This window comes from Muscardinus avellanarius (assembly GCF_963383645.1).
Source record: "Muscardinus avellanarius genome assembly, chromosome: 10".
Taxonomy (NCBI): Eukaryota; Metazoa; Chordata; class Mammalia; order Rodentia; family Gliridae; genus Muscardinus; species Muscardinus avellanarius.
In genome coordinates, this window is record NC_137796.1 from 76,138,636 (window position 1) to 76,166,513 (window position 27,878).

A 27,878-nucleotide genomic window follows, 5' to 3' on the forward strand; every position below is an offset into this window, starting at 1 on the left:
TCAGCAGCACGCAGGGCCCTCAGCCTCCTGCTCCCGGGACGCGCTCTGGATGGCCCTGGTGGCGTTGGCCCGGACAGAGATGTGGTCCCAGCCTCCCTAGAAGGAGAGAGCCTCGTCGCGTGTGATCCATGGGCCCCCTCAAGGACTCTGCTTGTGGGCTCCCCACCACCCAGTGCCCAGCCCACTCACCCCGATGCCGTAGTCCCAGCCCTGCCCCGTGGGCTCCTGGGGCTGCAGGCCCGTGCGATGGCACACCGTGCCCCGGCTCAGACTGTGGCTCCCCTGGACTTTGTTAGCAATCACCCAGACCTGGAACACAGGCCCACTGAAGCCCCTGGCCCAGCTGCAGAGGGTCTGAGGGGATGGGAGGGGGAGGCCGGAGAGGGAGGCTGGGACCCCGTGCAAGCACCCGCCCCATCGGTGCCGCACCTGATCCAGGGGCCCCACGGACACTCTGCGCACGTTGTTGGACACATGATCCCAGCTGGAGCCCTGCGGGTAGCTGGGCGTGATTCCCCCGCGGTACCACAGGTTCCCTAGGGAGAGAAGCAGCCAGGTCAGGGCACAGGCCTCGCGGCCCCTCCTGGCCTGCAGGGGTCTGGGGAGCTGGGGGTAGGCGCAGGCCCCTCCGCTTCTCCAGGCCCCCAGCTCTCGCTGCCCCCGGCCGGGAGCCTGGGCTGCAGCCAGTGCTGCCCTTTCCACACGCTAGGCTTCACCTGAGCTTCATAATCGTCTTATTGTGCTGGGCAGGGCTGGCGTCCTTATCCTCTTTCTACCGAGATAGAAACTGAGGACAAAGAATTTTCTAAACAAATAAAGAGAGAACCGGATCTGGAATCAACACCCGCGTCTTGATGCCGCCTCTTCCTAACTGTCCCCTCATCTGTGACGATGACGACAGAATCTTGAAGGGAGCTGGCCAGAGCCCTGCCTGAGGCAACAGAGGGGTCAGTGCTGGCCGAGAGCTGGCCCTGTGCTGCCTGTAGGGCTCCTGTGTCACAGACCTGGGTGGAACCTTCCAGAAGATACTCCCAGTGCAGGCCCAGGACCTGCCATGCAGCGCCATCCCAGCCTCAAGGCTGGACCCTTAGCTGGCAGGAATGACCGGCTCTCTCCCACTGCCCAAGGAAGGGAGGGCTTGGCCATCTGGGGCCAAGGCCACCAACCATAGGTAAGGTGGGGGAGAGGTTCACCAAGGCCGATCCGGGCTCCTGAGCCTGGGCTGTAGTTCGGTGTCCTACCTCAATGGTCACGACAACATGGGAGGGTCACATTTGCATGTGGGCCACCTGCTTGGCGCTAACACCTGGGACTCCACAGGCTCAGGGAAAACATGGCTCAGAAAAGCACGGCCAGGCGTGGCGACACACACCTGTAATCCCAGTACTTGGGATGCTGAGAAAGGAGGGTCCCAGGCTTGAAGCCAGGTCAACAACTTAGGGAGGCCTTCAGCAACTTAGTAAGACTCTCTCTCAAAAAAAAAAAAAAAAAAAAAAAAAAATTCTGGGCACGGTGACACATGCTTGTCATCTCAGTACTTGGAAGGCTGAGATAGGTTTGAAGACAGCCTCAGCAAGTAATGAGAGTCTCAACAGAGTGAGACCCTGTTTTAAAATAAAAATAAAAAATTAGGGTTGGGGTGTAGCCCAGAAGTAGAATGCCCCTGGGTTCAATCCTAGTCACACACACACACACACACACACACATACACATACTCACACTCACCAGTACCCCCATGGTACTTATTTAAGTACTACATCCTTAAATACATAGTATCTAAGTACCCCATAGCAGTCTGGGGTATGGCTTGGGGTGTAGCCTGGGCTCCTGAGGGCCAGGTCTGGGCTGCAGCTCAGTGTCATGTCCACGGTCACCATGAATGGCCAGAATGCTGCTGGGCTCAATCCCCAGGAGCACACACACAGAAAAAGGAAATCCTGGACATTTCTGGGTGCCTGGAGAAGAGGCCCAGCAGGGAGGACACCGGCCTCCTGATGGGTTTGTGTCTCCCTCGGGGTGCTCAGGGGAGCCAACCCATCCACGGACCATGTAGGAACCAATCCCACTTGCCGTTTTCATCCAAGGCGTACACAGACGTCTGCCCGACAGACACCTGCACCAGTCTCTGCTTGGGAGGCGGCGGGATGTGGTACCAGCAGTCACCTGTGTGGGAGAGCTGACTCAGGAGGCCCGGGGGGCAGCAGGGCTGCGAGCCTGTGCACCTGGGCACCTTCCCTCCTCATGGCGGGCAATGCAGCCAGCCTTGGTTCCCAGCGGGACACAGACGTGCAGCCAGGCCCCTGGGTGAGCTGAAGGCTGAGCCGGCTGGCCTGGCCCTGCCATCCACCCCATAACCCGGCCTTGCCCAGGGCCCTCCAGGGATGTGGCAGGTTCTGATGGCAGGACCAGTGGACCAGTCTCACCAACACAGACATGAAGTGCCCAGCCTAGTACAGTAGAGAGCTGAAATCAGTGGCACCCTTTGTAGAAGGGGCTACATGCCAGTCACCAGCTGCCCATCAGTCCATCCCTGTGCCAGCTCCCCTACCCGGACCCTAAGTGCCCAGCGAAGAACAGACTGGCGTGGCCTCCCCTCCCTGCGGTAAACAGAGTGGTTACCACAGGCAGGGCACTCCAGTGAGGGCCAGGCAGGCCTGGCATGGGCAGCTGGCAGCTGCAATTGGGCTGCTCCATACCAAGTACGATGCCCCAAATCAGGCCCAGTGGAGGAGGCCGTGTGCAGTCTTGGGGGCCCTGGCCTCGCCCAAAGGACGGGACTGGTAAGAGCTGGTCAAGCTGAACTGAAAACAAGATCAGCCAACCAGCTTCCCCTGAAATGGAAGCACCCGGAACCTCACTCTGCCATCCGCCATCACAGCCTGGTACCGGGGAACCTCCTGGACGCAGCACTCACCAGCTGGCTGGGAGGGGGACACGGAGCCCCGGTAGAATGCAGAGCCATCCCTGGCCACGGCCCACACCTGGTAGCAGGCCCCAATGGACACAGAGGCGAAGGGCTGGTCGGTGCCGACGTGCAGCCAGGAGGAGCCCTGAGGACCGGGAAGGGGGTGCTGAGGGCTGCCAGGGTCGCCAGGCCTCCGCTTCTCCAGGCCCAGCTCAGTGCAAGACTCTGCACCTAAGCCTGCCCGAGGGCGGGCAGTGGGGGCGGCACGGGGTGTCCACGGTGGCCCAGGGGTCGTGGAACCCAGCCTGGCCAGATTCAGCCCTGACTTTGGCCTGGCGCTGAACCCCTGCACTAGGCCTCCCATCCCTCGAGCAGGAAAAATAACATGTGCACCTCACTGAGGTGCCCGAGAGCCCCCGTGTAAGCTGGGTCTGCCTCTGTCCCCAAGGCCATCCCAGCCCCCAAGACACAGCAGCTCCTCATGCCAACCTCAGTCCTAGCACCAACTGCCGAGAGGGCCCAGGGACCCACTTGGGGCCACATGTGGTGTCCTGGGAAGATGGGGTACCCTGAGGCCGGGAGAGTGCTCACCGCAGGGTTGAGCTCTGATACACCCAGGCGGCACAAGACGTCCCCCTTGTCGCTGACGGCCCAGAGCGCGACGCTTTGCCTGTGCTCCTCCTCCGCATTCGGGCTCTCTGGGATAATGGACACATCCCCGAGGGCAATGGGGGCCACCTCCAGCCAGGGCCCACTGGTCACCAGCTTGCATTTTCTGTACAGGGGAAGACAGCAGGTGCCCAGCGTGACTGCAGGCCTCAGGGCCTGGCTCTGCTCATGGACGCCTGCTGTGGACACCTACTATGGACAGCGCCAGGGCTGGGAAGGAACCGACTCCTGGGCTCAGGGGAGGGCTGGGCCCAAGCCCCTCAGGGACATCCTGGAGGGGGAGTCAGGGCCAGAGGTGGCCCCTCTCTGCCCCTCCCCCAGCCCGGCCTCCCTCCCGCCCACAAAGAGCCAGCCAGTGACATTTCTCTTATTTGTTCTTGAAAACAAACTCTTCAGAAACCAGAGCTCTGGGAGCCCTAGGGCATTTCCTGGGCTGACATTTACTCTGCCCCTCCTCTCTTCCCTCCCCAGTTCTTCCCTTGGCCTGAGGTCTGAAGCCAGCAGATCTGGCCCAGGAGGAAGCACGGTTCCCTCCGCGGAGGTGGCTCCCTGGGCCACAGAAAGGGGGAGAAAGCTGTGCCCCCAGCCCTGCAGCTCTGCCTCACCTGGCCCAGCATCTTCTCCTGACAAAATCCTTCATGGTTTTGTACCCATGGTATGAGCTGCAAGAGGAAGCAGGGGTGAAATCAAGGCCATTTCATGGAAGTTGCTGGAAAGTCGCGCTGCACACATTCTTGTCCCAACTGTCGCAAGGCAGAGCCTTGGTAGAGACCACGGAGTGAGGGGAGCAGCCATCCAATGCCCGATCCTCCTCGAGAGTCTCCCAGGCTGCCCCTTGGTGAGGGGCCCTGAGTTTGGGGCCCCTGGGGCCAGGGTCTCCTGGGATCTCAGCATGGCAACTGTCCTTCCGGAGGGTCAGCCTAAGAGGTCCTGGGGCTCCTTGGTCTAGTTGAGGGCGTAAGGCTGAGGTTGGAGGGTCAGCTGGAAGGCCTGGCTGTGGCTGGGGCATCACCCAGGAGAGGCTCATCCACGGGGCCGCCTCCCTCCAGCCCAGGCTGCTTGGAAGCCCCCACTCAGGTACAGCTCAGGCTCTTCCAACTGGACACGACTCACACATCATGAGGGGCCTGTACAAGCCCCACAGGCCCTCACGCTGCGCACAGCCACCAGCCCCAACGCTGTGGTTTGTCCCCCACGGGCCTAGCACACCTGTCCTCCCTAGATGGCACCCCTTTATCCTGACACCCTCCCCCACTGCCTGGAATTCAGGGCCTGGTCTACAGCCCCCCACCCCCTGCCCAACTCTCTTGATTTGTGGTACTAGGGATTGAACACCCAGGGGCATTCTACTTTAGAGTTACACCACCAGCCCTTTATTAATTTTAATTTTTAAATTAATTAATTAATTTGTGGTACTGAGGATAGAACCCAGGGGCATCCTACCTCCGAGCTACACCCTCAGCCCTATTTTTTATTCTTTATTTTGAAACAAGGTCTCACTGAGTTGCAAAGGGCCTCACTAGCTGAGGCTGTCCACGAACTGCGATCCTCCTGTCTCAGTCTCCTAAATGCTGGATTACAGGCATGCGCCACCATGCCTGGCTTTTTAATTTTTATTAAAACAGGATCTTGCCAGTTTGCTGAGAGTCTTCCTGTGTTCCCGAGGCTGGCCTCAAATCTGTGATCCTCTTGTCTCAGCCTCCTAAGAACTGGGATTACCACCACACCTGGCTTCCCTAGAACCTCCTTTTATGGTGCCCAGGGTCCCCTCACCTCCCTGAGCCCATTGGCCCAAGGACACCACATTGGCCCTCTCAGAGCTTCCAGGCTGGCCCAGCAGGGACGGAGCCAGGTGCCGCAGCGCTCCCCTGGGCCTCGCCTGCTCATCTCCGGCACCAGCTGAGGCAGCCAGGGTGCAGAGAAGGGCTCAGCTGAACAGCCACACAGCCCGGGTCCTGATTACCTGGAATCTCCCGCCAGCAGCACCCTAGGCAGAGAGATACTCACGCAGGGAAGTCACTGGCGTACTGCCACCCATCCTGGTCAGTGCCGCCAGGGATGCTGAAGTCCACGTACCAGTCAGAAACCTGGGGAGGAGCAGCCCGTGAGAATGAAAACCCAATCCACTGGCCGGCCAGAAAGCTGGGGTGAGGAGGGCGGCCAGGGCTCACCCAGGTCCACTGCAGGGACGGGGGCTTCGTGCCGGCCTTGGTGCACTCCTGCAGCCCAGTGACGTCGCTCCACATGTACCGGTCAGTGGGCAGACCCCTGCGACAGGACCACAGGTGGGGGTGACGACAGAGAAGGCGGAACAGGCCCACGCTGCCAGACGCCCCAGTGCAGCTCGCACCCCCTCACTCCAGCGCCTGGCAGCCCCCTCCACCTCACTGGCCAGGTTGATGGGTGATACCAGGGCTGCCCTGGGTTGGGAGACCACCCCAGTGCCAGGGCCATAACCGCTGAGCTGTGACTGGGCATGTCGTCTCAGAGGTGCCTCGCTCTCCACTGAGAGTTGAATAGCGTCCCCCGAGATGCTGAAGCCCGGGCCCCCAGGAAGTGTGACTGTGAGCTTATTTGGAAATAGGGTCTTTGCAAATAATCAAGGTGAGATGAGGGAAGTAGGGCAACCCTATTCCAACATGGCTAGTGATCTCATAAAAAGGGGAAATTTGCTGGGCATAGTGGCACACACCTGTCATCCCAGAACTTAGGAGGCTGAGATAGGAGGATCACAGGTTTGAGACCAGCCTCAGCAATTAGCAAGGCCCTCAGCAACTTAGTGAGACCCTGTTTTTCTATTGTTTTTGTTTTTTTTGCAGTACTGGGGATGAAACACAGGAGCATTCAACCTCCGAGCCACATGCCCAACACTACTTTTTAGGTTTTGTTTTTTTGTTTTTTTTTTTAAACAGGGTCTCATTAAGTTACAAAGGGCCTCACTAAGTAGCTGAGGCTGTCCACAAACTGCGATCCTCCTATCTCAGCCTCCCGAATGCTGGGATTACAAGTGTGTGTCATCACGCCCGGCTAGTGAGACCCTGTTTCAAAATAACAAATACATAAAAGCCAGGTGTGGTGATGTGTGCTTGTAATCCCAGTACTTGAGAGGCTAAGACAGGTGGATCGCAGGTTTGAGGACAGCTGCAGCTGCTTGTGAGGCTCTCTGCAACTTAGTGAGACCCTGTTTCAAAATAAAGAATAGTCGGGTGTGGTGGCGCACGTTTGTAATCCCAGCATTCAGGAGGCTGAGACAGGAAGATCACAGTTCACAGACAGCTTCAGCTACTTAGTGAGGCCCTTTGCAACTCATTGAGACCCTGTTTCAAAATAAAGAATAAAAAATAGGGCTGAGGGTATAGCTCGGAGGTAGAAAGCCCCTGGGTCCCATCCCCAGCACCACAAAAAAATAAAATAAAGAATAAAAAATGGGGCTGAGGGTGTAGCTCAGAGGTGGAATGTTGTTGGGTTCCATCCCAAGTTTTACACACACACACACACACACACACACACACACACACACACACACGGTGTCGGGTAAGTTTGGACACAGGCACCAGCGGAGGGGAAATGCTGTGAAGACACAGGCAGCTGTGTAGGAGCCAGGATCCCCCAGCAGCCCGGAGAAGGACCAGCCCTGCGGACGCCTTAGCCCCCAGAACCCAGAAATGACACATTTCTGCTGTCTAAGCCACACAGCCTGTGGGGTTTTATTGTTTTCTTTCTTTTTTCTTTCTCTACTGGGAATTGACTCGGGGTCATTCTACCTCTGAACTCCACTTTTAGTCCTTTTATTCTTTATTCTGAAGTAGGATCATCTCCCTAAGTTGCTCAGGGTCTAAGTAGCTGAGGTTGACCTCAAACCTGCGATCCTCCTGTCCTCGCCTCCCAGGTACTGAGGTTACAGGTGTGCGGCACCGCGCACGGCTTGGCCTGTGGTTCTCTGTGGCCGTCGCCACAAGACACTAGGTAGCAGCAAACAGCACAGGAGGCTGGTGTGAGTGGGCACATGCTTGTGACCATGGCCCCGCAGTCTGCGCTCGTGGTCGAGCTCCTCCTCCCTCTCCTCTCCTCTCCTCTCCTCTCCTCTCCTCTCCTCTCCTCTCTCTTCCTCCCTCTCCTCTCCTCTCCTCTCTCTTCTCCTCTCCTCTCCTCTCCTCCTCCCTCTCCTCTCCTCTCCTCTCCTCTCCTCCTCCCTCTCCTCTCCTCTCCTCTCTCTTCTCCTCTCCTCTCCTCTCCTCTCCTCTCCTCTCCTCCTCCCTCTCCTCTCCTCTCCTCTCCTCTCCTCTCTCTTCTCCTCTCCTCTCCTCTCCTCTCTCTTCTCCTCTCCTCTCCTCTCCTCTCTCCTCCTCTCCTCTCCTCTCCTCTCCTCTCCTCTCCTCTCTCTTCTCCTCTCCTCTCCTCTCCTCCTCCCTCTCCTCTCCTCTCCTCTCCTCTCTCTTCTCCTCTCCTCTCCTCTCCTCCTCCCTCTCCTCTCCTCCTCCCTCTCCTCTCCTCTCCTCTCCTCTCCTCTCCTCTCCCTCTTCTCCCTCTCCTCTCCTCTCCTCTCCTCTCCTCTCCTCTCCTCTCCTCTCCTCTGCTCTCCTCTCCTCCTCCCTCTCCTCTCCTCTCCTCTCCTCTCCTCTCCTCTCCTCTCCTCTCCTCTGCTCTCCTCTCTCTTTTGTCCCTCTCCTCTCCTCTCTCTTTTGTCCCTCTCCTCTCCTTTCCTTTCCTCTCCTCTCCTCTCCTCTCTCTCCTCTCTCCTCTCTCTCTCTCCTCTGTTCTTTCTAAAGACTGAGGAGGGAGGGTGTGAGAGGAAGCCGAGGTCGGACCTGTAAAGACTGCATGGATGTCACCCAGAGTGGAGGTGCAGGGTTCCAGGAGAGATTTTGGCAGTGGGAATCTACGACTCGGGAAAGCTCCACCTCTGATTTACCGGGGTAAACAGAGAGACACACAAATATTTATACAAAAGGAAGTGCTTTAGGCCATTCCCTAGGACAGCTAAAGGTCACAGAGCATCCACACATCCAGGGCTGAGGCGGAGGAGACAGGCTGGGCCACCTCCCGCGAAACACCTCCCGCGGCCCATGTGCACAGGGATGAGGCGGTAACACTGGCCTGAGCGGTGGTTACTATCCTTGGCTGGGGAGATCAGAGTCGCCATGGAGACTGATCCTTGTATCATTTAATATTTATTTCACCAATTTTGAAAATGCAGAAAAGGAAATCAACTGCACATTAGTATACAACCTCAGTAAAAAAACAAAACAAAACAAAAAACAACTCAAAATTAAAACGTCTGGAGCCGGGGCATGGTGGCGCACCCTTGTAATCCCAGTACTTGGGAGGCTGAGACAGGAGGATCACAGGTTCACGGCCAGCCTCAGCTACTTAGTGAGGCTCTCCATAACCTAGTAAGACCCTATTTTAAAATAAAGAATAAAAAATAGGGCTGGGAGTGGAGCCCACAGGTAGAATGCCCCTGGGTTCCAGCTCAGTACCATAAAGAGATAGATGATAGATGATAGATAGGTAGGTAGATAGATATGTAAACAGATAGACATAATAAACAAAAAGTGACACAACTTGTGCTATTTACCTGCTAGTCCCAGACTTAACCCCACAGACAGAGGAATAAAGCTTACAGAACAGGGTTAACAATGATGGCTGTGGACCCTGCCAAATGCTCTGTGTTTTGGGACTGGCAAGCTAAGGTTGGCTTTTACACTTTTATTAATTAATTAATTAATTTATTTATTTATTTATTGCGGGTCTGGGGATGGAACCCAGGGGCATTCGGTCTCCGAGCTACACCCCCTGCCCTATGTTTTATCTTTTATTTTGAAACAGGGTCTTGCTGAGTTGCAGAGGGCCTCACTAAGTAGCTGAGGCTGTCCAGGAACCACGGTCCTCCAGTCTCAGCCTCCCAAATGCTGGGATTACAAGCGTGCGCCACCACACCCGTCCAGCTTTTACGTTTTTATTTTTGTTTTTATTTATTTTTTTTTTTTTGTGGTACTAGGGGTGGAACCCAGGGGCTTTTCTACATCTGGGCTATACTCCCAGATCTATTTCATACTTTATTTGAAAACAGGGTCTCACTAAGTAGCTGAGGCTGGCTTTGAACCTGTGCGATCCTCCTGTCTCAGCCTCCCAAGCGCAGGGATTACAAGCGTGAGACACCACACCCAACTGGTAGGTTTTACATTTTTTAACGGAACGACCAAGAGAAGTATAATTTTTTTGTGGCAGATCGAGTTCTGGTGTCTGAATTTGAGTTTGAGACCTGTGGGTGCTCCTCTGGCAACTCTGACATGAAAACCGCCTGGCTGAGCAGTGGTGACCTCAGGGAGACATAATTTCCCAATAGGAGGTTTTAAAGGTGCTGACTTTATGGAAAGGACTGACCAACTGAACTACATACATCTAAACATCCAAAGTCGCCATGGAAGGACAAAAGGCCAACATTACAGAAGACGCCCCTTGCCGCCCCCTCCCACAAGTCCAAGGAAGACCACCGTCCTGTTAAGAGTCAGGGTTGGACTTGGTGAGAAGGGAGCGGGGTGATGGGGTTGGGTGAAGTTTGGCAATATTCTCTCTCTCCCTCTCTCTTTGGCATTGGGGATTGAACCCAGGGGTACTCTACCACTGAGCGACACCCCCAACTCTTTTGATTTTGAAATAGGGCTTCTCTACATTGCTGAGGCTGGCCTCAAACCTGCAATCCTCCTGTCTCAGCCCCCCAAGTACTAGGGAAGACTACCAGGTGTGCACACCCAGGGCCTTTTCTATCTCCAGGCTACACTCCCAGACCTATTTTATACATTATTTAGAAACAGGGTCTCACTAAGTTGCTGAGAGCCTCACTAAGTAGCTGAGGCTGGCTTTGAACCTGTGCGATCCTCCTGTCTCAGCCTCCCAAGCACTGGGATTACAAGTGTGCGCCACCACACCTGGCTTCTATTTTTTATTATTGTGAAACAGAGTCTCACTGAGTTGCAGAGGGCGTCACTAAGTACTGCGAACCGCGATCCTCCTGTCTCAGCCCCCTAAATGATGGGATTACAAGCGTGCGCCACCATGCCCGGCTGTTTTCTCTTGACCTAGTTGGCAATACACTGATGTAGGAGCAGTGACAACCTGGTGAGAATTATACCTGTGTGTGCATAATGCATATGCATATCTCTACCTCTATCTACCTATCCATATGTTTTGTGTACTTTGCATATATTCGATGCCTCTTAACAAGTGCATTAATATCCATTACACTTCAAGATTCAAGAAGAACAACCCTTCAAAAGCAGTAAGACCCAGCTAGTTTCACATAGGGGCTGACGCCGGCTCTGGGCCATGCTGTCTAGTCTGTCGGGACCGTGGCCTTGGCCAGGGGCCACTCACCTGCTGGAGTAGCCTGTGATCGGGTTCCAGCGCTGGTTCTCATAGATGTAGACACTCTTCACGTCTGACTGTGGGTAGATGTTGCTGGTGCTGCTGGCCAGGCCTGGGGGAAAGGAGGCTGCCAGACTGAGGCCACGCCAGCCCCGAGGCCCAGCCAGCCACCTGCACCCCTGGATTTTCCTCTGAAACACCAATGTGTACAGAGACGGGCAGGGAGGGCGGGCTGGACCAGGGCAGCGGAGAGGGGCGAGCAGGCCTGCTGAGCGAGTCCCACGGTCGGCCTGGCTGCCTGGCCTCTGCAACATGATTATTCTGGGGCGGCGCAGCCTCCATGAGAGTCATCTGCTCTGCCTTCTACCTCTGCACACGACCTCACGCTCTGTTCTCGGAGGCGCCTATCTACGGTGCCCTCTCCTATCCAGTGCCGGGGAAGTGCGAGGCCCACCCACCAAATTTGCTCAGTGATAAAACACAGACAAAGGCAATTCTTGCCTCACAAACAGAAAGGCTGCTCTGCCTGTGCAGCTGTGAGATCCTGGGGTCTCAGTGGCCCACGGCTCCAGGGGCTCAGCTGCCTACCCACTGCAGGGCTGGGGCTAGGGCACGGAGGGCTCCACTACAGTGCTTGTTTCTGCCTCCACTTTCCACCCTGCCGCCCAGAACTCGAGGAGCCCACGGGGGAGCCCACCAAATGAGGGGCTGGAGTTTGGGCCAGGGAATCAGGAGACTGGGATCCTTCCCCAATGCGCCCCGAGACTTTCTCTGTGAAACGAGGGGCCAAACCCACTGGAGGGCCCTGGCAGCTGCCTTTCTAGGATCTTCAAGGCCCCCAGCTCAGCAGCTGAATTCCCGAGGGCGCGTCGCAGGTGAGACCTAGCCTCCGGCTCGTGTGTCTCAAGGCTGGCCTGGGACTGTCCGCTGTGGAGGTTGGCAGCAGTGAAGGTCACCTGTCAGCCAGCTGTTAGCCAAGTGTCAGTCCTGGGGTGTAGGCCCGGCACTGGGCAGGGAAGCCAGAGGGGACTGGAGGAGGGAACCCTGGGAAGGCTCTGGGTGGAGCTGGGAGCTCCCTCACCTTGGAAGCAGCCGCCACCATAGCCGCCTGTGTATACCCAGGCCGTGTGGTCGTAGCCAATGCCCCACACCACGCCGCGGCTGTTGGCCTCCACCACCCGCAGGTGGCCTCCCATCTGCCGCCAAAACCTGGGGGGCCGGGGAGAGAGAAGCAAGAGAGGCATCTCCATCCAGCCTCCCAACCTTCTGCCCACCCTAGCTCCTTTTCTGTGGCCTCCCATGGGCTAGGCTTTCTACAAACCCGCTCCTGAAGACTTGTGTTTGGGGACGGGATCCTGGGGGTTTAACTCAGGGACACTTTACCTCTGAGCTACACTCCCAGCCCCATTTTATTTTATTTTATTTTTGTGTGTGGGGGGGTCTGGGGATGGAACCCAGAGGCATTTGACCTCCGAGCTACACCCCTGCCCAATTTTTTATTCTTTTATTTTGAAACCGGGTCTCACTGAGTTGCAGAGGGCCTCACTAAGTAGCTGAGGCTGTCCGCAAACCGCGATCCTCCGGTCTCAGCCTCCCAAATGCTGGGATTACAAGCATGCGCCACCACGCCCGGCTCCCATTTTATTTTTTACTTTGAAACAGCATCTAACTAAATTGCTGAAGCTAGCCTCAAACCTGTGATCCTATCTCAGCCTCCCAAGTACTGGGATTACAGGCATGCGCCACCGCGCCCAACTTGGTCCAGGAGATCTGATACTGTAATCTGGCCTCCTCTTTGGTGATAACCAATGCTAAAGAGGGCAAAGAGGCTGTGTGTGACAGGCAGGGTGTCCTCAGGAGCCTGCCCTGTAATCCCTGAGCTACACTGATCAGCGCAGAGGGCCCCTGCGGGCCAGGGTGTGGGGATGGGCAGACCACACAGAGCCCAGCGCAGCCAGGACACTGTGAAAGTCATGGCAGAGGGCAAGACTGCAGGAGGAACAGCGTGGCCAGCAGCTGGGTCAGCGTCCTGCAGGCTGAGGCTACACCCGTCACTAGAGGGCGCTGGCTATGCACGGCTTCAAAGAGCATCCCGGCACCCTCCTGTGATGGGTTTCCAGGCTCTTGGCGACCTGCAGTAACTGAGCCCAGGGCCTCCTGGGGGAAGTGACCCTCCTCCTCCTCTTCCCCCTCTCCCTCCCCCCGCCTCCTCCTCCTCTTCTCCTCTTGGCAACCTCATTCCCTCTTGTGGCTTCCAATGTCCCAAGAGAGCTATTCAGAGCCCCAGGTCCAACTGCACGGTGTCTAAAGGCAGCTCCGGCCCCAGGTCCTCCCGCAGGCCTTGCTCTGGGCAGCTCAGCAGGAGCCGGAGTGGCTCTAGCCCCCGGGTCTGTGTGTCTCCGGCTGGCGGGAGGGATGTGGCTTCTCTGACCTGGCCTGGGAGCTACTCACCTTATTCCCTTGTGAGGCACAAACCTGCACCAAGCCCAGCCTTGAGCAGGCCCCAGGGGGGCTGGGAGCCTGGGGACCAGCCACACCTCTGGCCCTGCGTGGACTCCTGGGGCCCCCTCTGGAACCACAGCTTTGGGCGCTTAGGTGGAGAGGAGAGGCTGCCGGGGCATGGCGCACTCACATGTGGTCGCAGGGCAGCGGGTGCTCACAGGCCTCCAGGTCTGGGCTAGGCTCACTCACAAAGATGTCCCCCTTACAGGTGATGGACCAGATGGCCTGCGGGGACGGACGGCCGTGGACCTTCCGGCTCTCGCAGCAGGACAGGCTGAGCAGGGCGAGCTGTGGCGGGCCGTGGCCGGTCACTGCCGGGCAGGCCGAGGCTGGCGGTCGCGTCTCCCCCAGCCCTTGGGGCCCCACTCACTCACCCAGTCGTTCATGTCCTGCTCGGTGGCGGCAGCCAGGCGCACAGGCCACCTCTGCCGCGTCCTCTCAGGGGTGTACAGGGCAAAGGAGTGCTTGGCCTCGTTGAGAACCGGGACCAGCACCGTCACCTCGTTGAGGAACACGTGGAGGTACTGTGTGAAGAAGGGCGTGTGGCGGGGCTGTCGGCCTGGACACGTGGCCTCGGATGCTATGGGGGCTCTGAGCTGCAATGAACCCCCACTGTGGCGATGGGCAGGGAAAGCGTCGCCCCTCATTCTGGAGCCCAAACTCGGGTCCTCAGGGCCTGCTGCTTTCACTGGGACTCCAGGGCCTCTCAAGCGCCAGGACTGAAACGACGCTTCATAAAGGAAATGTCTCAGTGACATTTTAAAGAAAAGCTTTCTGATGCCGACTGCCTGGCATGGGCCAGCTATGCAGAAGGTGAGTGAGTTCACCTTCCCGAGTGCGATTCCTCATCTCAAAGCGAGGGCAGGGTGTGGGGAGGCACGCCTGTAAGCCCGGCACTTGGGAGGCTGAGACAGGTTCAAGAAGCATCAGCAAATGAGAGAGACTCTCGACAACCTAGCTAGACCCTGTTTCAAAACAAAAAGAATAGACGGGCCTGTTGGCACACCCTTGTAATCCTAGTAATTGGGAGGCTGAGACAGGAGGATCGCAGTTGGTGGACAGCCTCAGCTACTTAGTGAGACCCTGTTTCAAAATAAAGAATAAAAACTAGGGCTGGGGTATAGCTCAGAGGTAGAAAGGCCCCTGGGTTTAATCTCCAGTACCAAAAATACAAACAAAACTAGAGCCCTAGCAGGGTGCAGTGTTTCACACCTATAATCCCAACAATTCCAGAGGCTGAGTCGGGAGGAGCACAAATTTGAGACCTGCCTCACAAACTTAATGAGATCTAGTCTTAAAATGAAATAAAAGGAGCTGAGGGTATCACTCAGTGGCAGAATGCTCTTGGGTTCAATCCCCAATACCACGATGAAACAAAACTAAAAAAGCCGGAGTCCATAAGTGGCTGTCAGCGGGGTGCTGGCTCTGGGAGGTTGTGGTGTGGAAGGTGCACACGCGCACACGTGCCCACCACCGGCATGACCAAGAGCGAGCGCTTGGTGAACCAGTCGCGCTCTGGAGGAGTGCCGTGCCCGTGGGGTCCCGCCCTTCATCCCCCTCTCCTCCCACTTCCCGGGTACCTTCTTCTCCTCATGGACCACATAGTAGATGAAGAGGATGCTGTCTCGGGCCCCGTCATGCCCTGTGAACTGCTCCAGCGCCACACGGACGTCCACCCACTTGTGGGGTTTCCAGTCGCACCACCACTGCAGGGCCCCCGTCTTCACCCACACCGACTGCCGCACGGACACCCAGGGTAGTGGGGACATCGTCACGGGCAGCCCCAAGACCCAGGTGCTGTGTGTCCCCATCCTCTGCACCCCCAGAGCCACGCTGGCCCTATTCTTCACTCCCACGGCGAGGGGCTCCACGCCCCATCCTCCCAACTGCCCCTCCTCCCACTAATGCAACAGTGGTGTCCACACTGGACCCAGCCCACGCTGTCTCCCCACCACCTCCTGTTTTGCATATAACCTGAGCTGGGAAGTCAGCCCGGGCTCGGGAGGGGAAACTGAGATTCAGGAAGGACCTGTACCTGGCGCAGGGTCAGAGGAATCAAACCTAGGGCCCAGGTCCTAGCTGCCCAGAGGCCACTTCGGAGCACAGGCTGGGTGCTTCTGCACAGACCGAGCCTGAGCCAGGACCTCGGCCTTGGCGGGGGCCCGACTGCCTGCCGCTGTCTTGACCCATTTCACCAAAATGCTCAGGGTGCAGCAAGACATGGCTGGCTCCTCTGCCCCACACACCTCCCTCTGAGGCTGCTGCCTCTGGGTCCCCAGGGCCTGGAGGCGGAGGGGGCCTCAACAAAAGCCCTATAGGATGGGTGGACACGGGTCTTTATCCTTGAATTTCTCTCCAGGTCTAGAAGTGGCATGGCACAGCCCAGAGGGATGCAGGGATGCAGACATTTGTCTGTTCCTTCCTCCCGCCTCAGGGCTGGTCTGCAGTAGGCAGAAGGAATGCGCGGGGGATGGCGGGCTGCCCACCTGCTCCACGGCCTGTTCGTAGTGCCTGAAGTTCTCCAGCTCCCGCTTGGTCCTTTCCGTGAGCTGCTGGAAGATCTGCTTCCTCCAGGCGGCCGTCTGGGCTGGTGTGATGGACAGGGACTGCGTCTGCACCGAGGGGGACAGGCCTGCCGGGGGCCGGAGCCTCAGGGCCATGTGCCATCCTCCCCCGGCCGGGCAGAGGCCAGGGCTTGCTCCCCACGTATCAGTCCTTTCTTTCTAGAAAGTTCCAATCCCTGGGAGCCCTCCTTCCACTGTTTGCCTGATGAGCAAGTTGATGGCCCCAACAATTCAGCCTAGAAAACTGCAGTCGCCATTTTTTTGGGGGGGAGGGAGGTTATTGAAGATTGACTCCAAGAGGCATTCTACCACAAAGCTAGCCCCAGTCCTTTTGATGTTTTTTGTTTGTTTGTTTATTGATTTTTGTTTGTTTATTACAGTACTGGGGATGGAACCCAGGGGCATTCTACCTCTGAGCTACATCTTCAGTCCTATTTTTTTATTCTTTATTTTGAAACAGGGTCTCACTGAATTGCAAAGGGCTTTACGTAGTAGTAGCTGAGGCTGTCCACAAACTGCGATCCTCCTGTCTTAGCCTCCCAAGTACTGGGATTACAAGCATGTGCCACCACGCCTGGCTTTTTTTTTTTTTTTTTTTTTTTTGAGGCATGTTCTCACTCTAAGTTACCCAAGCTGGCCTCAAGCCTGAGATCCTCCTGTCTCAGCCTCCCAAGTACCGTGATTATAAGTGAAAACTGTAGTGCTGCTGGTACCTGGGAGGCTGACAAGAGGATCAGGTTTAAGGCCAGCCTTGGCAATTTAGCAAGACTCTATTTCAAAATAAAAATGAAATAATAAATGCTGGGGTGTAGTTTGGAGGTAGAATGTCTCTGGGTTCAATACACAATACATTAAAAGAGAAAAAAGGAAGGAGGGAAGGAGGGCAAAAGGAAAGGCAAGACAGACACAGCCAGGGCTGGGAGGAGACTGTGGCGCAGGGCAGGGACCAAGCTGGTGTGCTTTCCTCCCAGCCAGCCTCCGGGGGTCTCGGAAGGCCACAGACTGGCCCAGAGGCTCAGCCGGGCCGGCTCCTTCCCCCAGGCTCTCCCAGGCCCCACCACCCAGAGCACCCACTGGGATGCTGGCCCTGCGTCCCTGCAGGGCCCCTCACCAGACTGGACGGTGAACCACTTGAGCGCAGAGCCGGCCTCCACTGCACAGCCGCCTCCGGACATCCAGGTCCACATCGGGTGGTCTTCGGCCTCGTAGGGCTCCTCCAGGCCCAGTGGGAAGAGCCCCAGGGAAGGGAGGCCTGTGGTCTCCGAGAAGCCAGCAGCCGAGGGGCCGGGCGCCCTCTTAGGCTCCTTCAGGTCAATGTTGGTCCAGGGCAGCTCAGCCGGGGTGGAGGCCAGGCCCGGGCGCTCACTGGGACTAGAGGCCTGCGTGGCCTCCTCTCTGCCCTCAGCTGGGCAGGCGTTCTCCACAGACCCTTCTGCTATCCTGCTGGCCCCGGGGCCCAAGGCCGGGCTCCCTTCGGGGCTCTTGCAGTTGTCCAAAGACTCCTCAGGGAGAGGCTGCTCAGGGCCTAGTCTCTCGGCTTCTGAGGTGGCGCAGGTGTCACGGGGTGCAGACTCAGCGCTGCCCCTCACCTCGCTGCCAAAGAAGCACCCAGCGCTGGGGACAAAACACAGCAGACTGTCACTCCCTCCTGGGGATTTGCCTGCACAGTGACTCTCTGTGTGACCCTAGAAAGTCACAACCTCTCTGAGCTCCTCTCCACTGCAGGGTACCTGCTTCCCGGGAGCTGAAACACCTGGACCTCACTCCAGACTGATCACATCAATGCATCTGGGGGTGTGTGTGTGTGTGTGTGTGTGTGTGTGTATTACTGGGGATTGAACTCTACCTCTGACTACATCCTCAGCCTTTTTTATTTTGAGGCAAGGTCTCACTAGGTTGCCCAGGCTGACCTCAAACTTGCCACCACGCTTGGCTTAGCTATCTTTTTGGTTATGGTCATTCTGGTGGCTGTGAAGTGGTATCTTATTGAGGTTTCTATTTGCATTTCTCAAAATGACTAATGATGCTGAATACCATTTCCTCTGCCTGTTGGTTAGGTGGTTTATCTTTCAAGTCTTTTTCCCTCCTACATTTATTTATTTATTTATTTATTTATTTATTTATTTATTTATATTGAGCCCAGGGCCTACTACTGAGTTACATCCCCAGCCTGACCTTTTTTAACTGGTTGGCTACTTTTTTGCTATTCAATTGTAAGATTTCTTTATATAATATAGATACTAGGCTCTTATCAAAGATATGATTCCTCCAAATTTTCTCTCATTCTGTGCGTTTTCTTTTCATTCTCTTGAGAGTATCCTTTGATTCACACAAAAATTATTCTGATGAAGCTCAATTTATCTGTGCAGATGTTTCTCAACTTATGATATAGTTACGTTTCTATAAACCTGCAAGTTGAAAATACTGTAAGACAAAAATGAATTTAATGCATCTAATCTTCTGAACATCACAGTTGAGCATGGCCTACCTTAAATGCACTCAGAATCATAGCCCACATTTGAGCAAAATCATCTAACGCAAAGACCGTTCTATAATAAAATGCTGACTATCTCATGTAATTAATTGAATACTGTACTAAGAGTAAAAACAGAAAAGCTGAAAAATCCTTAAATAAACCATCATGCTGGGCATGGTGGTAGACACTTGTAATCCTAGTACTTAGGAGGCTGAGACAGGAGGATCACAGGTTCCAAGACAACCTCAGCAAGTAGTGAGGCTCTCATCAACCCAGTGAGACCCTTTTCCAAATAAAAATAAAAAACAGGGGTGGGGTGTGACTTGGGGGTAAAATGCTCCTGTGTTCCATCCCCAGGATAAAAAATATATTTATAAGCCGGGCATTGTGGCACACGCTTGTAATCCCCGCGCTTGGGAGGCTGAGACAGGAGGATCACGCAGGTTCAAAGCCAGTCTCAGCTACTTAGTGAGGCTCTCAGCAACTTAGTGTGACCCTGTTTCCAAATAAAATATAAAATAGGTCTGGGAGTATAGCCCGGAGGTAGAAAGCCCCTGGGTTCCACCCCCAGTGCCACACACACAAAAAAATCATATATCAGAGACCATCTGCATTCCCCCCTTCACCCCATACTGGGAATTGACCCCAGGGTCACTGTACCACTTACCTACATCCCCAGACCTTTTTACTCATTTATTTATTTATTTATTTATTTATTTATTTATTTATTGGTACTGGGGTTCCCGGAAGCCCTTCTACCTCCAGGCTACACTCCCAGACCTATTCTTACATTTTTTTATTTGGAAACAGGATCTTCTAAGCCAGTGCGTGCGGCTGGCTTCGAACCTGCGCGATCCTCCCGTCTCTGCCTCCCAAGCGCGGGGATTACAAGTGCGCGCCACCACGCCCGGCTACTCATTCATTTATTTAATTTTACTTTTGAGACAGAGTCTCACTACATTGCCCAAACTTGAGACCCTCCGGCCTCAGCCCCGAGTCACTGGGATTACAGATACGCACCACTGAGCCCAACTACGCTGCCTTTTGTTGCCTGGTGTCAAATCCAAGGCTGTGAAGATTTGGCAGTGGTAGTTTTTGCAGCTTCTCGGCTGATTCCGAAGTGTAGTCTAGTTTGAGAACTATCAGCCAAACTGAGGTCAGATCCTCAGGTAAAAACTGGGTAAATGCCACCTAGGCCAGTCTCGCCGCCTCTGGGCTGACTCTGCAGTAGAGCGATGACCCCAGGCTGGGGCAGTGGAGGGGAGGGGCCGGGGGCCTGGGAGGACCCAGGCCATGGACAGGAATCCATGTTTTATCTCAGTCAAGGTTCGTGACTGAGGTCACTCCCATGGTAGAGCCCAAGTGCCCTCAGCGAGGTCGCCTGCCCGTGCCCTCATGACTGGGGCCCAGCTGGGACTTGCTCACCTTATTTGGACATGTGGTGCCCAAGATAGGGCCCCCAGACCTTGTGATACACGCACAATGCCAACAAGAAACTCAGGCAGGGCCTGGAGATCTGTCTGGTCAGCATCCAGGAGACGCTGCCACACTAACCAGAGGGACCCTCCATCTGGTGCCGGATTCATTCTGACAGAGACCCCACCTCAAGGAAGCTTTTTTTTTTTTTTTCAGTACTAGGAATGGAACCCAAGGGCATTCTACCTCCAAGCTACATCCCCAGCTCTGTTTTTTATTCTTTATTTTGAAATAGGGTCCCATTGAGTTGCAAAGGGCCTCACAGAGTAGCTGATAGCTGAGGCTGTCTGAGAACCACGATCCTCCTGTCTCAGCCTCCCCAATGCTGGGATTACAAGTGTGCGCCACCACGCCTGGCTGACTCAAGGAAGCCTTTTCTCTCCAGATCTTGTGTGTGTGTGTGTGTGTGTGTGTGTGTGTGTGTGTGTGTGTGTGTTTTACTGAGGACTGAACCCAGAGACATTCTATCTCTGAGCTATAATCCCAGCCCTATTTATTTTTTTTTATTTGGAAACAGAGTCTCACTAAATTATCAAAGCTGGCTTTGAACCTGTGATCCTCCTGACTCAGCTTCCCAAATGCTGGGATTATAGATGTGTGACACCATGCCCAGTTCCTCTCTCTAGATCTTGAGTTTTCAGGGCCAGTGAGCTGGCCCTACTGGGGCTGACCCTGGCTCTATCCCAGACCTCCCGTGTGCCTGCTACGTCAGCCTAGGGTCTGATGCAGCCACCCGGGCCACCTGGGAGCTCCCGTGTGGGCTGAGGGTAGAGCCACACACTGGGCCCAAGCTGACAGCCGGAAGGCCCAGCTCTGAAGGCTCTGGCAGGCTGGGGACTGACTTTCTCCTCCTGTATGAGGCCTGGAGGCTGGGTGGCAGCCTCCTCTGGACAGCGTCCACTGAGGCCGCCAACAACCTGTTCCACCCCAAGTCCTCCATGCCCTGCTGCCCCTGGGTCACCTGAGAAGGCTCGATGAGCTTCCAGAGTGCGACCGGTCCCACTCCCGGCCTGCGACGATGGCCTTCCACGTCTTCCCGCTGAGCTCGCTGGGCGTGACGCCCTGCCGGAAGTACATAGTCCGGTTCTCACAGCCGATGCCCCAGACCTGGGAGAGAAAGGAGTGGTGCTCACAGAAGGCTGAGCATTCAGGACACCTATCCCTTACTAGGGGGCCAGGGGAGTGCCCAGCAGAGCCAGAAGCTCTAATCCCATGTCTACAAATGTAGGCAGGAGTCCCCTCTGCCACAACTTGGAGCATGACCAAGTGTGCTGGGGCTGAGGCATTCCGGGGGTAGATGTGGGGCGAGAGCCAATGCCTAACAGGGGCGGGGAGACCAGCAACGAGCTCAGGAGAATCAGGGACCCAATCCCGGTCACCCAACCTTAGATGAACCAGGAGCTTTGGGGGACAAGATCCAGAGGAGAGAGTGGGGCCGAGGGACACTGTGGTGGGTGTCAGGTCCTCTGGGCAGCCTCAACCTCTGTGCTTCTAGAACAGTGCATAGGGCGGGGGTGCCACCTTTACAGCAAGGGCCAGTACCCTTTGAGTCTTACAAGTACCCGAACCTCATTATCTCTGAGGAGAAGGGCACACGGTCAAACCGTACAGACGACATTTAGGAGGGGCCTCATCCGAGGCAGAGTTAGGAGCCCAGGTTCATGGGTCTCTCGGTGACATTCCACCCAATTCCCCCAGACATCTCTGACACCTCTGGTCCCCAGGACACACTCGCCTTGCCCGGGACCCATTCTCACTGCTCTGCTGGTCCTTAGGGAAGGTGACCCCAGGGACAAGTGGAGATCCCAGGATCCTAATGGAACCTGCCCCCAACATCCTTGAAGGATAAAGCCCCACTGTGCCAGCAGCAAGTGCCCCTGCCAGGGAGAAGAGATGGCAGGACACCAGGCGGGGACACTGAATCGGGACTGAGTGCGCACCTGGTCGTTCAGCCCCACGTTGACCATCATCATCTCTCCCACCATCTCGATCCAGCTGGTGCCGCAGGGGTTGTGAGAGTTGACGCCTCTTCGGAACCACACCTGGAAGAGCCCCAAACAAGCCCCCCTGGAGGGCCACTGACAGAGGGTTCTTTTTAAGGCTCAGGAAGAAGAATAAAACAATTTGACCTTTGGTTCATGTCATAATCGATCCGGGCAAATTGTTTAGAAAGCAAATGACCAACCGGGCATGGTGGTGCATGCTTGTAATTCCAGTCCTTGGAAGGCTGAGACAGGAGGATCCGGGTTCACGAACAGCTCTGCTACTTAGTGCGGCCCTCCGCAACTTAGTGAGACCCTGTTTCAGAAATAAAGAATAGCTGGGTGTGACGGCACATGCCTGTAATCCACTAGTTGGAAGGCTGAGACAAGAGGATTGCATAGGTGTGAAGCCAGCCTCAGCCACTTAGTGAGGCTCTCAGCAACACAGTTTCCAAATAAAATATAAAATAGGTTGGGGGTGTAGCCAGGAGGTAGAAGGCCCCTGGGTTCCACCCCCAGTACCACACACGTACAAAAAATAAAAGAATAAAAAATCAGGCTGGAGGTGTAGTTCAGAGGTAGAATTCCCCTGGGTTCCATCCCCAGGACCACAGGGGGAAAAAAGAAGGAAGGAAGGAAGGAAGGAAGGAAGGAAGGAAGGAAGGAAGGAAGTCTGTCCACATCCATTTCCCACACTCCTGCTGTAGCAGCCCTGCTCTCGGCACTGTCCTCCAAGGGCTGAGAATCACCTGCTCTCAGCCTCGCCTGTCCAGCATTTTCCCATCTATTCTCTGGCCTAACACTTGGAAAAGGTCACTTTCTCTTATTTAATTATTTATGTATGTATCTGTGGATTGAACCTAGGGGTGCTCTACACTGAGCTACATCCCCAGCCTTTTTTATTCTCTATGCTAAGATAGTGTCTTGCCAAGTTGCCCAGGCTGGCCTCCAACCTGCAACCTTCCTGTCTCTGCCTCCCAAGTGGCTGAGATTACGGTGTGCACACCACCACACCTGGCAAAAGATCACTTTATTGGCTCAAGTTTTACTCTGTGTAAGATAACCACCTTACTGAGTTTATTTAGAAAAACTATTTCTTTATAAACGTATCATTAAAATAAATAATCTAGCACCGGGCGTGGTGGCGCACGCTTGTAATCCCCGCGCTTGGGAGGCGGAGACAGGAGGATCGCGTAGGTTCGAAGCCAGCCGCGCTGGTTTAAGAGACCCTGTTTCAAAAATATAAAATAGGTCTGGGAGTGTAGCCCAGAAGTACAAGGGCTTCCAGGAACCCCAGTACCACCAAAAAAAAAAAAAAAAAGGAAAAAAAATAATCTATTTGAAGTTCCTCCTCTTCCTCCTCCTTCTTCTTTCTTGTAGTACTGGGGATTGAGCCCAGAGGCATTCTACTTCCAGCTGTACCACAAGTCGTATTTTTTTATTCTTTATTTTGAAAGAGGGTCTCACTAAGTTGCGGAAGGCCTCACTAAGTGGCTGAGGCTGGCTGCGAACCTGAGATCCTCCTGTCTCAGCCTCCCAAGTACTGGGATTACAAGCGTGTGCCACCATGCCCAGCTTCGAGGTCTATTCTTAATGCTTTGTGAAACAGTCCCCTACACCTGGACTATCTTTGCAGGGACAGAAACCCTCTGCTTTAAATGCACCCGCCCACCCAGTCCCCAGCATCCCCATCTTACTTTCCGGTCTTTCGTGACAGCCCAGACCACGCTGACTCCCACGGAGATGTGCATGATCCCATTTTCAGAGCCAGGAGGCTCCACGATGGACCAGAAACTTCCTAACAGCCCCAAAAGAAACCCCAGAGAGCCTCCATCAGCCACAACATTGGGAAACAAGCTCCCCGCTTCCCAGGCCAGGGGTAGGGCCGGTCCCTGGCTGCCCACCTTTGGGGTTGTTCCTGTTGATTCCTTCCCGGACCAGGGCCTGCCCCTCCCAGAGGGTGACCCACAGGAGGTCGTGGGGCCCACAGCTGATCTGGACTGCCTCTCCGGGGGTGTCCACCAAGGACCACGACGAGCCTTCTGGGTTGGGGTGGCTGACATCCTCTCTGTACCACACCTAGGAGGTGAGAGCGGGGCGGGCCACTTGGATCAGCACATCTGCACACTGCACAGGCCAGGTATTGGGGTCTCTGATGCACCCACATACACCACTGTGCAGCTCTCCCTCCAGCTCAACCGCCAGCCAGAGGAGTTAATGGCCCCACCATGGTGAGATAATGTAGAACCTGGGTCTCACATGTGTTGGGGCATAGACCTGCTCTGTTCATCTGTTTGTGAGAACCACCACCCACATACCCCATCCATATCCACCATCCAGCCTCAGGCTCACTGTGCCCCAAAGTTCCCAGCTGCCCCTGGATCCTGAGCCCCCTAGTGGTGGTGTGCATTCAGGACACCTGTGCCTAGAGGAAGCCAGGATCTGGGTAGTCAGCTGGGAAAATCCCCAGGGCCCATTCATTCAAATATTTAATATGCCCACTTCTTTTGCTCTATAACCTGGATGGTTAAGACCGAGCAATTCCCTTGTATTGGGCTGGTGACCCAGTACAGGGAGTGGTCTTCACCTTGGGGACCCCAGCCTCCCAATCCTACACACCCACCCTTACAAAGGCCCTGCAGGACCGGGCCTGGGAGCCCCGCCCCTCACTCTCTGGTGGCTCCAGGGCACATCTGCTCCCCCGCTCCTCCTGGACACAGGGTGCCAGTGCCACCTCTTACGGGCCACAGGGATGGCACTGGGCAGTGCTGGCTCACAGCTGGCACTGGGGGACACAAACGCTCCTCTGTACCTCTGTCCTCCCTCCCTCTGTATCTAGGTGGGCACAGCCCCCTGGTGGGGGCTCTGTCCCTGGCTAGCTCTCGCCCTCTGTGCCCTTTCACTCCCTTCCTTCATTGTGGCTCAGAGGAAGCAACCGTGGTTAACCTAAGCCAGACCCAACATGACCTGGAGGCGAGCCTGCTAAAAATGCCCTTCTTTGACTGTTCCAAAGTCAGCAGGGGACTTGTGGTCAACTTGTGGTAAGGGTTACTGAATGGTCACAAAGTATAACCAAAAAGTAAAACCACGACCAAAGGGTCGGGTCTCCTGTGCTTAGTACCATCCAGGCAACTGCTGCCGTTGGGGTTGGATTTATTCCTTTGCTTAGTTCACAAACTCTCTGAAAAAAAGATACCCTCTCTCTAAACACTCATTCATCCACCCATCCACCCATCCATCCGTCCATCCATCTGTCCATCCACATATCCATCCATACACTCACCATCCACCCAACATCCATTCATCCACACACTATATATCTGTCTAGATACCATCAAACTCTACACACCCATCACCTATTCATCTATCTATCTACCTATCCATCCATCTACTTACCATCCATCTATCCATCCATCCACCCACTCACAGACCACGCATGCACAATACTCCTGGAGACTGTGGAAGATGCCACAGGAGAGCTGTGCCATAGGGATCCCAGATCTGTCCAAGGAGACAATATTGATGACATCTGAGCCCCAGGTGGGCTCAGAGGACAGACAGGCAAAGACCAGGCATGGGATGGGGATCAGAGGCTCCAGGGAAGAGACCAGGGGCCCACAGGACAGGATGCACACTGTGGAGGCCTGGGAACATGCCACCTGTCCAGGAAGCCCCAGCTCCAAGAACAGGAGGTGAGGACCCCAAGGACTCCACCTTGGGGAGCCCCTGGCCTCCTTCACCACCTCTGGTCCCACCACCGTGGAGAGGGCGTGGCCTTACCTTTCCTTGCAGAGACACAGCCCATACCGAGAGGCGGCCCGCGGGCTCCTCTGTGATCTCCCACCCGCCCACAGAGAGGTCATTGAAGGGGTCGGGTAGGTTCTTGGGGTCATCATTCGAGGGAATCTGAAATGAGGTGAGAAGCAGTGGCTGTCATTACCTGGTGAGGCGGGCTCCATGATGTATCCTCCTCCCCTCCAGCCCATTCTCAGCTCGGCCCACAACTGCCTGACTTCATGACAAAAGCAGCCAAGGACCATGGGCGCCCAGTCCCAGTCCCCTCCGCCCTGTCAGCCACCAGGCCTGGGCCACTGTCCCTGCACGGGTGCTGCTGCTCCCACGTGAAAGGCAGGCGGGCCACAGGGTCTGGGCTCAGGCTTCCCAGTGACCTGGCCGGCAACTTTCTCTACAGAACAGGACTCATGGCAGAACACAGCCATGCTGGTGTAAGACCTCCACAGACACATTGCCCTGTGGCTCTGCCCGGGCCTGGTGGCCGGCAAGCTGGGCTGGCAGCTGGGGACACAGGCCAGCTGCGTGCCTGAGGCCTCTTCTCTTTGGAGGCCACAGTGGGACCCCAGCCCAGGCCTCCTGTCCCTGAGGTCAAAGTTCTTCTGAGTCACGGGTACAGCACTGGAGGCTGACGGGCACCCTCGGTGGGGGAGGAGAGGCCTGGATCAAGACAAGATCTGTGCTGTCCTGAGCCACGGTCAGGCCTAGCTCTCAGATAAAGGGACAGGCCGTGCGGTAGTGTTCGGGAACCAGACACATCTCAAAGGCCAAGTTCCAGGTGGGGAGTGGGGTCCCCTGGTGGATAGGCAGGGGGTGGGGATGACCCTCCTACCAGAGACCACTGTCCCCTGTCCCCATCTGTTGAGCCTCCCCACCCCCCACCACGCAGGGGCACGAGGACCTTGGCCCAGGTGTCCCGGGACTTGTATCTCCTATACCGGATCCACTTCCGCCGCCGCACGCATGAATTCCACTTCTTGTCCCTCGTGTAGGTGGCAGGAAAGTCCATGGCATATGTCCACCCCTGAAATGCCAAGGTGAGGGGCTCAGTAAGGCTCTGGGGAGGAGTTTGAAGAGCTGGGGCAGGTGGGGAGGAAGGGGTGGAGGGAGCGGCGTGTGGGGTATGAGAGTGTGACCCAATGCACCTGGACCTAAGCAAGCAGAGAGGTCAGACACAGCGGGCGGGCACTGGGGACAGCAGCACTGGGGGACAGACTGAGCTCACCGCCACCCTCCCCCAGGGGCAGCGTGGGGGGTACCGAGTTCACCTACCCCTTTCTCGGTGGGTTCCCCTCCAAAATTCTCATCCACGTACCAGTCTGACTCCCACTCCCAGTGTGGCGAGGGCAGCGCCACCCCGTCCAGCGGCCGGTGCTGGAGCCCACTCACGTCGCTCCACGCCCAGCGGTCACTCGGCAGGAGCTTCTCGCAGAAGCCGCCCATGGGGTTCCAGCGCTGAAGCCAGGGACACAGAGACAGCCTCAGGCCTGAGCCGGCAGGAGGGGACTAGGCGGCCAGGGTCTGGGTGGAAGACCTGCCTGGGACTCGGGGCTCAAGGACCTCCTGCCACTTCATCAGAAACCAGTGCATCAGGACAGGCCCAAGGCGTGTGCAGGACCCGGCCACAGCCATAGTACCCTGAGGGGCTGGGCAGTGAAAGGCAGAGTCATCCCGGGCTCCTGAAACCTGTGGGAACCCCCTTTCCTGCAGACCTAATTGGCCTGCTTTGCTGAAGACTTAACAGGGCTCCAGCCCAAAGGCCCTGCATACTATGTGACTTGATCGTAAGCACAACTAAGGAGATGAACTTGGGGTCTAGGGGTGTGGGGAGTGCTGGGGCCTCTCTTCCCTTCTTGGTGCATTTTTAAGTGACAGCCCAGGAAACCGACCACCTCAGCAGCGGTGCACACGTGGGCCACTACCTGATTCTCATAGGCCTCCTCTCGGCGGCGGATGGGGACGTCACTGGCGCACACGTACAGGTAGACCTGGTTGTCGCAGGCAATGCCCCAGCAGCACTGCGTGGTTGCACTGACACGCTTAAACTCCAGCGTGTTCTTGACCAGCTCCCAGTACTGGCCGGCCGTGGAGAGAGTGTACACTCTCCCAAAGAGATCCACCGCCCACAGCACTGAGGTGGGCAT

The 27,878-nt window shown here is 55.9% G+C and overlaps 1 protein-coding gene across 1 annotated transcript; it reads right to left on the reverse strand.

The window, feature by feature from the left end:
* TECPR1 (tectonin beta-propeller repeat containing 1) lies at positions 1-27,878 on the reverse strand (the record flags this gene model as incomplete). The annotated part of the gene is made up of 24 exons (XM_080702779.1): positions 1-96; positions 190-309; positions 430-536; positions 2,071-2,163; positions 2,915-3,050; positions 3,497-3,680; positions 4,180-4,236; positions 5,582-5,661; positions 5,746-5,842; positions 10,952-11,054; positions 12,024-12,151; positions 13,575-13,732; positions 13,819-13,968; positions 15,025-15,180; positions 15,931-16,076; positions 17,120-17,622; positions 20,922-21,067; positions 21,901-22,002; positions 23,640-23,740; positions 23,847-24,021; positions 25,723-25,848; positions 26,636-26,758; positions 27,007-27,189; positions 27,657-27,878. 24 exons carry the CDS (start codon positions 27,876-27,878, stop codon positions 1-3), a joined length of 3,492 nt encoding a protein of 1,163 aa, XP_080558905.1.